The 13,622-nt window shown below is 38.1% G+C and overlaps 2 protein-coding genes across 4 annotated transcripts; both read left to right on the plus strand.

Annotated features, from left to right (window-relative positions):
- Positions 1-2,970: 2,970 nt before the first annotated feature.
- cxcr2 (chemokine (C-X-C motif) receptor 2) lies at positions 2,971-5,984 on the plus strand. The gene is made up of 2 exons (XM_010739616.3): positions 2,971-3,130; positions 3,736-5,984. Exons 1-2 carry the CDS (start codon positions 3,056-3,058, stop codon positions 4,786-4,788), a joined length of 1,128 nt encoding a protein of 375 aa, XP_010737918.1. The 5' UTR covers positions 2,971-3,055; the 3' UTR covers positions 4,789-5,984.
- Positions 5,985-9,174: 3,190 nt separating this feature from the next.
- faima (Fas apoptotic inhibitory molecule a) lies at positions 9,175-13,495 on the plus strand. 3 transcript variants are annotated; one of them, XM_010739614.3, is made up of 5 exons: positions 9,175-9,325; positions 10,104-10,237; positions 10,343-10,571; positions 11,797-11,846; positions 12,027-13,495. In XM_010739614.3, the coding sequence occupies exons 2-5, from the start codon at positions 10,121-10,123 to the stop codon at positions 12,174-12,176; spliced, it is 546 nt and encodes a 181-aa protein (XP_010737916.1). In that variant the 5' UTR covers positions 9,175-9,325; positions 10,104-10,120; the 3' UTR covers positions 12,177-13,495. The 3 variants fall into 3 exon arrangements, with proteins under 3 accessions (XP_010737916.1, XP_010737917.1, XP_019118962.1); XM_010739615.3 differs by having other exon boundaries at positions 10,107-10,237; XM_019263417.2 differs by lacking the exon at positions 9,175-9,325 and having other exon boundaries at positions 9,823-10,237.
- The last annotated feature ends 127 nt before the right edge of the window (positions 13,496-13,622 follow it).

The following is a 13,622-nucleotide window of genomic DNA, read 5'->3' on the forward strand; positions in this document are numbered from 1 at the left end:
TCCACCAGAAGTCAAAGTAGATTTATGAACTCTACGTTGCACTATGGTTTCTTCATTATAAGTGATTGTTTATTTAACAAATATTATAGTATTTTGAGGTATTTTTTATCATGCTCTATGTACTTTAATTAGTCTGCTTACTTTATATTATAACATTTTTAAAGGGCTACTTTAGTGTTGAACCTTTGGAGGAGTCACAAGAGATGGATGGCGCTAACACATCCTGACCTAGACCTTATGGGTCAAGAAACACTGGAGCCTACATTTCCCATGTTGCAATTCAATAGTATCTTTCATTAGAGCCACCTACCCAGTTCTTTCAAACCCAACACCTCAGTTTGTTATGCTGACTTTAGGCTGTTTTTAGGGACTCCTCTATGTCCGAGAGAGGGTGTGCTGTGATCTAGTAGGGATTTAGATCAGGACTGCTGCTGCCCTCCACTGGACAAATAGTCAAATAACTAAATAAATTAAAGGCCCATTGACAAAAATGGAATAGAATATACATAATTATGTTTTTATTAGGGTAAAATAATTATTTTCTTGTTACTACCATGTCGGAAAACTCTTTCTACAGTAGTTAAGAACATACAAACTTAAAACTGACTCTTAGCAGGGCCTTTCATGTTTCTTGCACGTTTCTCAGCACCATTTTCCAACTCACTCTTTGAACTGAGATGAGGGGGTTACAATCAGCAACTGCAACACTAAATACCACCTAATCCTAAACACAGGTCCTTTAGGGGGAATATGAAATATTAAAGAAGGTTTTCTAACAGAATTTTGCAGGTGTAAGCCACTGCAGGTTCAACACATAAATATTTGTTGACTCCAAAAGCTTACATTTTGTGGAATGAAGAATGACCCCTCACTTTGACATACAAGAATAAAGAGTTTTTCCTTCACCCTAAAATATGCTTAGATTCAAGAGGGCCCTGGAGGCAAACATATACAGAACATAGACAGAAGCAAGTATGACTACAGTGTTCCAAAAACATATTAACTGATGATGCAACAAAAATGTCGGATGTTGATTGTTCCGCTTTTTATTTCACAACCCTTAATGTTTGCATTACAAGAAAAAGAAAAGAGGACCTGTGAAAGAGTAAACTCAAAGTGTGAAAAACCTTCATAACCTATTAAATTGTTATGGCCTCATTAAATTAAATACTCGACTTAATGCTGGCTCAATGAGACCATAACATATAAAAAGGACACCAAAGTTTGGAAAAAAAAAAATCTTTATTGATAAATTGCCACTAGGGAAAAAAAGAAAAATTTAACCCATAAAGTAATGAACCAAAAAGAGATGGAGACCCCGGCTAACGGAAACAAAGGGGAGGAAACACAGGGCCAGCCACGCTGTGGGCTGGCACACCCTGCACTTACCCACTAACTAGGGAAAAACAGGCCTAACCTAACACAAAATGACAAACAAGACTACCAGAGGTCTCCAACTCAAACTAAAATAAGAAAACTCTGCCATCACAGACAGAGGGAAAAAGAAGGGTCAGCTCAGCTCAGCTCACAAAAGAAAGAAACGTAAACCTTCCCCTGCTGCTGCTGCCCCAAAGGCCAAGAGTGTGGCCTCCCTCCTCCTCCTCTTTAACCCTCCCTGATTACCAAATTGACTGCTACCTGTGGAGGAAGGAACAACGAGGGATGACAGGAGGGAGAACAGCAGCCCCAAAAAGAAAAGAAAACACACTCCCAGGTGTGGAACACCCCCACTACCTGGCCACACATAACAAATATACATTTAAACTCTATGATTAAACAATTCATATAAACAAACTCACTATAAATACAGGTTTTCTGTTATTTTAAACCGAGTGGTCTAAACTGAAAGTCTATCAGCATTGAGTTAAGCAGAGATCAGGACAATAATACTATTATATTATATTTTCTATTAAATTTTGTTGCCATTATAAATTAAAAAGTTTACTTATCTTCTAGATTAAAAAGCATGGTTTCAAGAATTGATCCTTGTAGAACATGAACATTTAAAAAATATATATTTCTGACTAATTTAAAACTAGATCTAACAAGATGGAAAGATTGAAGCATCTGTCTATGAAGCAGGCAGAAAAACAATGAAGAACAGGATGTTACTGGAAACCATTTTTAAATTTACATCATCTTGATGTTGACGTCACTGATTACTCTGAAAAGGGCTGAAACCAGACTGAAAAATATCTTATATTCTTTTTGTTTTTCTTTTATTAGAATTTTCTAATAGCAGACAGCGCCCCAGACAAAAAAATAACATACAAACAATAACACTAAATAAAAGAACAAACACAACACCCTTCCAAAACAAATCTGCACATTTAGTGCTTGTGTGGAGAAAGTCTATAGAGCTTATAGGGGCTCGGGAGACGGTGGAACTCGTGGACAAGGCGGTGTTGGGCCGCCATTTACACACATACACATGTACGTTTGACTTAAGGAATATGTTCGAATCAGGTTTACCAGTATTCCGTTATGAAAAGCGCTTATTAACTTAAAATAAAGCAAAAGTTCGACGAGAGCTCAAACCAAACTTGACCTACTCCATTGTCTGCTGGACAGCACCGCCCAAATATCATATTCAGTAGAAACTGTAGTAATTTTCTAAGGAAGAATAGATTATAGATTGGTCAGTAGTCACCAATTACAAATAGATGTAGCGGTGTTGTGCTCCTGTGATTATAATAATATTTTATGGTAGAGTACTTTGTTTCTCTACTTTGTTTTTGAGACAGAATTGAACAAATTGTAATAAAAACAAGTATTTTGCTCTTATCAGCTTTGCTCTACAGGTGTCATCATACGAGTCTAACATAACATAACATCCTGTCACATTCAACAAGACTCATTCATGTTGATTGCTTGGAACTGATTTTATCAAACAGCATCTGCGGTCTGTGTACTTCCCTTAAAAGGACACAATTTGCAAATACCATGCCAATACTTTGCACGCATGTTACACAAGGGCTTAGATCACGTCAGCGACAACACTCTTTGTCAAGTAGCTTCAAGTAACTTTTTATTAACTTGTGAGCCTCAAAAAAAGATGAAGCTGCAACTTTTGATCTTTATTGTTTTGAGGTATTTGGTTCTAACCACTCAAGAGGATTATGAAAAAGAGGTAAACACTTTCATTATTTTTATTACTATTTTCAAGTTGATGTGAAAATTGGGAACTGAAGTCATAAAAGATGTTTCATTTAAATTGTTGGTAAATGTGCACAAATGATAAAAAAAAGACTTCTGCATGTAAAGCTAAGAAATAGTTCAATGTTATTGTAACTGCATGGTAAAAAATGGTAAATATCCAACTATCATTAGCTAATATGTAATTCTGTTGACTGATGGTGATAATAAGGTAATTTGAATTAAAATCTCAAAACAACAATTGAGACTGATTTGTTGTTCAACATAAAAGTACATTAAAGTTGAAACTATTAATGCTGCATGAAACAATTTCATGCGCCACTCAGCTCTTTCTATGCTGAAGACCTCACTATCTAGAAACCATGTTTTTGTGTGTGTGCAGTCCATTGAGCTTCATTTAATATAGTTATTATAGTGGTCACTTGTGATTCATTCTGATTCCCTCAAGGGAATGCTAATTTGAGCAAATAGAGCATGCAGCTTTTATTTTTTCAATTTCACTGAAAACGGAACTGCTACTGATACTGCTGCTACTTTTACTTTTACTTTAATGAGTTTTTTTTTTTTGTCTGTTCTCAGTTCTCAACAGAGATGTATGACCTTGATAATATTACATATTCTGAGGATGAGCTTGGATCTAGTCCTTGCAGGGCAAGTTTGCCGGACTCTTGGAACATGGGTCTGATGATCACCTTCATCATCGTGTTTGTCTTCAGCATGGTAGGCAACAGCATTGTTGTCTATGTGGTTTGTTACATGAAGAACAGTAGAGCAACCACAGATATCTACCTAATGCACCTGGCGGTGGCAGACCTTCTCTTCAGTGTCACGCTCCCATTCTGGGCCGTCGACGCTTATACTGGTTGGATCTTTGGAAACTTCTTGTGCAAAGTCCTGTCAGGCTTTCAGGAAGCATCAGTGTACTGCAGTGTGTTCCTGCTTGCATGCATCAGTGTGGACCGTCACTTTGCCATTGTGCGAGCTACACGTATCCTGTCTTCCCGTCACCTGTTGGTAAAAGTGGTGTGCTTTGTGGTGTGGGTGATGGCTGGACTGTTATCCTTACCCGTGACAATTCAGAAGGAGAGCTTCAATGCTGCAGACCTGGGGCAGAGCATTTGCTATGAAAACCTAACTGGTGAAAGCAGTGACCAGTGGCGTGTTGGCGTCCGTGTTCTGCGTCATACGGTGGGCTTTTTCCTGCCACTCCTGGTGATGGCTGTCTGCTACGGCTGGACCTTGGTGACGCTGTTTCACACACGTAATCAACAAAAGCATAAGGCCATACGTGTCATCCTGGCAGTGGTGGTAGCATTCATTGTGTGCTGGCTGCCTTATAACATATCTGTGCTGATTGATACGCTCACACGAGGTGGAACACTTCAAGTGAAGACATGTGAAACTCGCTACAGATTGGAAGTGATTCTAAATGTGACCCAATTGATGGCCTTCATGCACTGTGCAGTGAATCCAGTGCTGTACGCCTTCATTGGTGAGAAGTTCCGTAACCAGCTACTCTTAGCTCTTTACAAACACGGCCTCATCAGCAAACAGGTCTGGATGGCTTTCAGGAGGGGCTCTGTCAACAGTGTAATGAGCACCAGATCTAGAAACACCTCTGCTACTATGTGAATAACTCCTGAAGGATTATTCAATTACAAGTTTGGGTGGTGGACATATTCATTCACCCTTTCAATTGGCCAAATAAACAAAGTGTTAATTATGTTAATGTTAATAATACAGACCCAACAACCAAGTGGTCTAATCTGATATTACAGTAGACCACATGTAGGGTTAGAGGATTAGATGAGATGATAAGTTAAGTTAAGATAGCAAGCTGCTGGCTTCAATCTTATATTTAACAGGTCAGTGACACTTTTTCAAATAACTAAATTGAACAAGCCTGTTTCTGAAAATGTGAAGTTATTCCTTCGTGATCTGATGTTATTAACCATTGGGCAATGTTGTACGATGCAGGGTGTCATCCTCTAATGGTTAATTACCATACTAATAATATCAAGGATGTACATGGTTCACATGGCTAGTACTAATGTTAAATTTGGGTGGTCGCTTCAAAAGCTGAACGTCTGATTTTTAGATCCTGTTAAGAGGTGTCAGCCTCAAAAATATAAACCAGTTGTTGAAAATGTGGCTCACCATCAGAGTAATTAGAGGGAAAGCTGCCTGCACAGCCATTGCCGGCCATGCTTACAACAGTGGAAAAAAGAAAACAGAAAAAAATATCTAACAATCAGATATCTTGATCTCTCAAAAAGGAAGTGGTGAAATCAGCTCTCTGTTTTTCTTTCTTTCTGTTTTCTCTCTTTAAACAGCATGCTTTGTGGTAAAGGCCTTCCTCTTAAATGTTATATTTTTGCAGATGACAACTGGCTATAATACATATAATCCATATAAGTCACCTATTTGCAGGTGACTTATATATGCATCTTAGGCATTGTATCTGGGTTTTGGAGTTTTGTGTGGTTGGCTTTGTGCATTACATGGAAGAGAAAAGGGAAGAATGTCACTTCCTGTGAAATTGAGCAGCAGTCATTGTTGCAAAAGAAAATGGTACATGGTTTTACATTGTCTGACCATATTAAGTCTTTATACTCAGCTGTTCTTGCAAAACTAATGTGAAAAAGCCAGATGCACAGTTGTTTTAAATATTAGTTTGAAGACATATAACCCAACACGTGTGTTTTTGTGTTTGCTTTTCTATGACGTACCGCTCTCACATATTTTACTTCTTCACCTCAAGCTGATGTTTTTTACTAATACTCTTTAGGTATATCTGCACTGTCGTTGAAATAAATCCTTAAAACCTAAACTATGTGTGGTCTCGATTGTTCCTCAGTCAAGTTATATGTCCCTTAATTAATATGAATAATATTAATATTTGCTGTACTTATTGTATGTGTAATAATACTCTAAAGAGCAGGTCCTTCAAATCGTTTAGCGGTTTTCTACAAGCATCAGGTACAGGGTTGTGACAAAAAATTAGCATTTTAATGTTTCAACACTCCATGAACATGCAAAATTGATGGCATAATTTGTTATCATAGTAAATGTGGCTTTAGCAACAGATCATATATGCAGACTAACAAACTCTAACCAAAAAACTAAAAAGTGTTGGAAATCAAAGATAGTGGTGATTGCACTGATGAAAGGCTGTTGTGGACAGGACACAGACAAGATTAAGATTTTAATTTTAAGATTTTTAATCAGATGTCACTGATTCTGCAGCTCTCAGATCTGTAGATAGGGAGTTTAAGAGCTGAGACAGAGCTGGGCTCTGACCATTAAACAGCCAGGAGGAACCCTCGCCTGATAATCTGAGGCTTCACTCTGACTCATAACGAAACTGAAATTCAGAAGTGTTACAACGAAACAGAGCCTGCACCATCCAAATGAAACAAAGCGGGAAACAAAAGAAGCCTTGCTATCTAATTTAATGATCAATAACAAAAAAAACATAAAAAACAGCACCCCTAAACTAATGGATCTAACAGAAATATTCTCAAGCGTAATCTGTGATATAAACTAAACTAAACCCTGCCCAGTCCCAGAAATAAGCGAAAATAACCTCCACGAACTCAACAAACAAGTTAACCTCCGTTAACAGTGCTGTGTCAATCCCGGCCCTCATTGGGGCCACACATCACACCTCAGCTGGGGTCCAATCACCAAATGGCAACCACACACCTGGATTTACATGAGAAAAAACACCACACACAACACTAAACCATAACTGTGATGAATGTTCGATCAGAGAGACCGTTAAAATAACTGAATACTAGGGATGGTTGATCTTAAAGAGCGGGCAGGTGAACAAGTTGCAACCAACTCACAGGTCAGTACTTATTTCACAAGGTAGAGATGACTATGAAAAATTATAAGAGATGAACCTGATAAAAAAGAAGAAATAAAAAGAGGAAGTGCAGTATTTTGTAAAAAACAAACAGACAAAACTTTTCAAAAACTTTTGTGCTTATGCTGAAAAAGTGTGTTATACTATGTTTTCATTACTATCACTGTACAATATCACTTGTATTATTTATTATTATCTATTACTACAAAGATCCATTGTTGCTCACTGTATCTCCCTATTTCTAAGACCCCTCTAATCTTTCATAATATAACAAGTCAATGACAAAACATAATTGACACTTCTTGATTCATACAAAAAATATAGACTTTAATGATCCCACTTTAATGTCACTGCAGCTTGGCAGCTTGTATACAAAAGGCAGATAAGAAATGACTCATAAATAAGAAATATATAGAAAGAAAGACATGCTGGAAAAGGTTTAAGGGCCTTGTGAGGACAAAACCATATCGGGTTCATTTTTTAAATTTTTTTATTTTATTTTGTAATGCAGTGGTTTGGCAGCAGGGTCAGTTGTGTGTAATAACCACTACCCTCAGACGTCATTTGGTTTCTGAGTCACTGAACTTGTTAGTCTTAGACTATAAATAAATAGTATCAAATAGCGTTGCTGTGGTGCATGTTTGCTCACTGGAAAGTCTCTGTTGCAATAAATGTAACAAAACCTTAGTTAGTATCCTCGGAAACACCTTGTGTTGGCCCTACTATATCATGTCAGTGCTATTGTGCATGCTGGTTCACATTGTCATGGGTGAATGGGACACTTAAATATAACTTAAGCCATCTTAATGTTTTGAGTGAGTAAAAATGTAATAATGTGAGTGTTGATATATATTATTGTTAATTCTTTTGCATTAATGTGCAAGCAGTGTTGCAGCCTGAAAATACAGGCAGACGCTTAAACACAGTGAAATGTTCATATTCACACTCTCCTAAAAAGTCTGTTTTTCTAGCTTACTCCCGTAACCATAACAACAACGTAACATTTTAGAACAAGAGCAGTTCCCCACTGTTAAAACTCCTCCACTGGTTTCTTCACAGGCGCAGCCTAGTGGCAAAAACCGTGCAGTGCATTTTTCTATGTTACTACTATCTAAATACTGCAGCCAGAGAGAATTAACAATAACAACAATATATTAACCTGTATATTAAACCATGAAACGTGTATGCCTATGAAGAAACAAGATCAAAATTCTCAGCTTAATAAACTGAATTAAAATACTATAAATAACCATTTCATAAACATAAGCAATCGTCTGGATACTGGTTGACCTCTCACAGTAGCATTTTACTGCTGGTCAAGCTGGGATTCATTTTAACTAGGCCTTATTTACTTTCCTCTCCAGGTTTGTGCAATGTAGGTTAAGTCCAGGCCCGGGGGCCAATCATGAGGTTAAGTTTTGTATCAACTTCATGCAAGTTTAATGTTTTCCATACAATTTATTCTTTGTTATTTGACTCCAGATGTGAAAGAAAGGAAGAACTGTTTTTTTAGATTTGTTTACACCTGATTGGCTTAGATTTGGTTACATTGTCATTTAAAAACAAAACTGTTACAGAACACTTGTATGTAACTTTTATTGGTCATTCACCTGACTGTCCATTCCGCCCCGCTCAGCACCATGGGGAGCAGAATGAAAGCTCTGGGACTAACTCTATCCTAATCCCCCGTCATAAGGATCATCAACTCACACTCTTAAGTCTGCACTTAAAACCTACCTGTTTAAAATAGCCTTTTCAATCTGATTCAATTGCATTGTCCTATTGTAACCTGTTTTTAATGTTGTATTCTTGTGATTTGATATACTTTTATGGTTCTTTTTGTTTTTTTCTGTTATTTGCTGTCTACTCTCATTTACTGTAAGGCATCCTTGGGAGACAGAAAGGTGCCTATGAAATAAAATGTATTATTATTATAATTATTATTATTATTATTATTATTATTGTTATTATTATTATTATTATTTCCCACCCCCAGGCATCTTCATATTGTCAAGCTTGACTCAAGCCCCTCTTTAAAAAAACACAAAGTACATGATTTCCCTCGTGTATAAATTAGTATAAAGTACTTCACATGTGTACTTTGCGTACAGTCCCTGGCTGGGCGTGGTCAAAGCCTGTACGTAGGCGGATATCAAGTTACCATAGCAACAGCATAACCACAGCTCGTCTGTTGACTCTCTACCGTGGCTAATTACCTGTGAATAAACTTCGCTATAAAGTGTCCTGCCGAGCATTTGTTACCCTCTGAGCTGGAGCGCTTACTTCAGCACCGTTAAGGTAATCCCCGATGGATGATATATTACTGAGATAATGTCTGAGGTTATCCTCCCGTGGCAAAGAAGGTAACGTTAGCGGTTAGAGCTACTGAAAAGTTACGCAGTATATCGCTTGACTAGCGTAGTAGTGCTTCCGTTCTCCTTTCAAAATAAAATGCCAGTTTATTGAAAACGCCTAATTTCGAAAGTTTGATAGCAAACAATTAGTTTTAAAATATTCTTTCCGTTCTTTGTGAAACGTAGAGTAAATACAGACTTCGGAAACTTAAAAACTAAGAGCCTATTGAGCATGTAGGTGGTACGTTTCGAAGTAACAAATATATTCATGTGTAAATGAGATGCTCGTTCATTTTTTTGAATACTTGTCCCGTACATATATGGTTCTAGTTAGAAACCACACACACACACACACAGGAGCCACATTGGTAAATTTTAACACGAATATGTACTGTATTAGGCTAGTTCAAAAGCTACTTGCTTTAATTTTGAAAGGAAACCCCTCACACCGGAAGTTGTATTGCAACAAACAGCGTTATCTTTAGCCATTATTCACACACAAGTTGACCCGCTGTAAACATTTGAACATCATTCGCTCTAAATACTACACGTAGACAGTAGTTTGTGCATGCAGATACACGCGTGAACCTGCACAGGTGTTTCATGTCTTTATTCTCAGCTAACTAACGTCAGCGCGGTCTGTTAGCTCGCTCTGTAAACAGCGGCAGTCATGCATTTGCCCCCACGTTTAGCACACTGGTTGTTTTAATGCTCGTCTCCAGCAGGGTTTGAAGAAAGCATGATGTCCAATGATCTTGCTGGTGTGTGGGAGGTGGCACTGAGTGATGGGGTCCACAGGATAGAGTTTGAACACGGCACGACCACCGGGAAGAGGGTCATCTACGTGGATGGGAAGGTATGGATCATGGTCTAAAGTGACTTTAACCAGGTTAGAGAGACTAGATGTGTTTCCTGACCCCCACACGCTGCTGTCATGTTCTGATTTTCCATCATATTGCAGGAGATCCTGAGACGGGACTGGATGTTCAAACTTGTGGGGAAGGAGACATTCAGTGTGGGCAAATCAGACACCAAAGCAACCATCAACATTGATGCAGTCAGTGGTTTTGCCTATGAGTACACACTGGAGATCAACGGCAAGAGCTTGAAGAAGTACATGGAGAACAGATCAAAGGTCACCAGCACCTGGGTTCTTAACTTGGACGGCATCGACTGCAGGGTGGTCCTAGGTGAGCCTCTCTGTGTTTGTATATTACTGTCCTGATCATTTAGTAAGTATGTCATTGGTTATTATGATGTTTTTTCACATAGCTTAACCACAATATTCAATATTCGACATTTTCCGGTATAAATACTGAGTGCAATTAGTTGCTTTGGATGAGTTTTATTTGTTAATTCGTGTAATCAATCGATATTTATATTGAATTTGGCATAGTGTGATTTCTGCCCCTGCAGGACTAGCCACCAGTATTATGTTGGAGCTGAGGCTAAGCTCTTTAACAGCTTTAAGCCTTACGCCATCTTCAGCCACCTCTGTTATCTTGTCAATCCTCCTTATAATTACACTGCTCACGGATGATCAGGTGGCATACCACTGAATCACTGACGTAAAAAAGAACTATTCACCAAACTAGTAGAAATATGTGGGTGTGATCTGTTGTGTTGTCCATGATACATTTTGTCATTCGAACCACAAAACCAGATTAATAAGCACAAGCTGCTGCTTGTGTGGTTTTAAGGGAGGCCATTAATATTTCTTGTGCGGTAGAAAAAGTTAGGTTGGAAATGTTAGGTAGATCAAGCAAAAAATTTTGTTTTCACAAGTGTTTATTTATCAGTCAAACACAAGTAAGTTTGTGTTGTTGTTTTTTTAATTCCTTATTTTTATATTTCTTATTTTACCAAAGAAAGAGCAAGTTAATAACTACATAAATGTTACATAACAATGTCAACAATGTCAGATCACGACAGGTACGACGAAAACTACATTTCACAAGAAAGGACCACACCATCAACAAGATCTTTTAAAATAATTTATTAAAACATTGAAAAAAACTGTGAGTGAAACGTGACCTCTTGTACCTCTTCAGCCTGTTGCTGCATTGTGGGGATCACCATAGCACCCAGACACGACAGACCCCATATGGAGAGTAGGAAGGAGAGAAAGATGTAAAGGGAAGAAATATCGTGGCAGGAGGGCTGCAGAATACAACAGCGAAAGAGGAGGAGAGGGTTATTTATAGGAACATTGGAAGTGGCACAGTTGAGGTGTGGTCACAAGGTCTGAAACAAGGTGATCAGATAAAGTCAAACATTCTCGAACCAAGCCCAACAGCATCAGAAACAAACAATGACTCAAACCTGCAGGTACACATTCTGCGACTTGTTTAGCAACTGTTTGCTGGCAGTCACATCACATACTTTTTGTCTGATTCAGTGTTTGCTTTGTTTCAGAGAAAGACACCATGGATATTTGGTGCAATGGACAAAACATTGAGACTGCGGTAAGTATGACAACAGTCACTGATGCTGTCACTGAGCAGTTGTTAATGTCTCCTTAAAGTCAGTACTATAAACAGTAAAATGTCTATGTGTAGAAAGCCTCAAACACCCGGTTCAGCTCCAGAGCTGAACTGAATGATTGCTCTCTTTGTCCACACCTTTATCTGGATTTGCACCTGCAGGGGGAGTTTGTGGACGACGGCACAGAAACACATTTCACCCTCGGAGACCACAACTGCTGCGTGAAGGCTGTGAGCAGCGGGAAGAGACGAGACGGGATCATTCACACGCTGCTGGTGGATGGCACGGAGATAGCCGAGTGCACAGAGTGACTGCGTTTGTGTGTTAACATGTGTGTTGAAACAGAGATCTGGTTTGTGCGTGTGACTCTTGGTATTTTTTGAAGAGTAGAAGTCATTTAAAGTTAGTGGAGTCAGGGACAAACTGTGCTCCTATGTTTGGATGGCCACACTCTGGAGGGTTTATTAGCCAAATATTGACACTCTAAATGTTATCCTGTAGATAATATGTACAAGTTGAAGACAGGACCTGCAGTCAAAGAAGTTTTAGAGAGGATGCAGCCATAAATTTCAGCAGGAAAAAAAGGATTTACTGTCTTAAAATCTAACTTCACACTGAAAAAGTTTTTTTAAAGTTGTAAACAGGACCTTTATATTCATATAAATACGATAAATCTCAGTACTGTTATCAATATTGGAGGCCAGATGTGCCATATTTATCCAGGCTTTGCCCTCCAGTCGTTAACATGAGCAGCTGGTGTTCTCGTGGCGATGTCACAAATAACCTGGCCCAGTAACCCCTGACTCAACCTGTTCTCCCTGCTCTTCGTGCTGGCTTTCTTAATTTTTCAGTGTTGGACAATTACATAACATTGTATGAGATTATTTCTTGAATGTAGCATCATTCCAACGTGCACTACTCAGGAATGATTCCTGTTTAGTCCTGTGTTGATGTCTTAAATGGCCTTTGTGTGGTAGGTTGATATTATCGATATAATATGTAATTAGCTTTTTGCAGACTGCTGTTGATGTGTCAAAACATCCTTGTCTACAATTTAATGGCTGTAATAAGTTCCTTGACAATCACTCAGATGTGACATTATTGCCAGTAATAGGTCGTATACACAGCTCAAGTGAGTTACCTGCTGATATCCTGATAACCTCAGAGATGTTGGAATTCCGATGTGCTGTATCAGTCTTGTTTTCTGTGTGAAGGCCAGATGTCGTGGTTACACCGAATTTAAGCTAAACATTTTTTAAAAAATCATGGTTACAAATTAAAGATTGAAAATGTCAAATATCTCAAATGTTTGTTTATATTTTGCAAAGAGAGATATTTACTATTTATTGTGCGCTGTGGACGACACAGTGAAAACATTTAAAACACTTTACATTCACTATATTTATGTGTTTTGATGAATTTGAGGTCCAACCCAGTTTTCAAGGTGAGGAAGTGTCAAGGTCAACTGAGGAAACATCTGCTGACGACTGCAAAATGCAGTAGAAAGCTCCAGTAGAAGCTACTAAATGTACCTTGATTTAAGATTTCATTTTCCTTGTAAACTTTCATACTTGGTAGACTGTGATTTCTAACAATTGTGTCGTTGTATCATTAAAATATATTTGTACTGTACATGAGATTTATGTTACATGTATTTCATTTTGTTTACTGTTATGGTATGTTTGTAAAATATAAATAGTTTGAACAGTCTTTGTTTACGAGCTTCATGAAATTAATAAGCAAATCTTCAAATATAA

Source organism: Larimichthys crocea, chromosome I, assembly GCF_000972845.2.
Source record: "Larimichthys crocea isolate SSNF chromosome I, L_crocea_2.0, whole genome shotgun sequence".
In the NCBI taxonomy this organism is placed as follows: Eukaryota; Metazoa; Chordata; class Actinopteri; family Sciaenidae; genus Larimichthys; species Larimichthys crocea.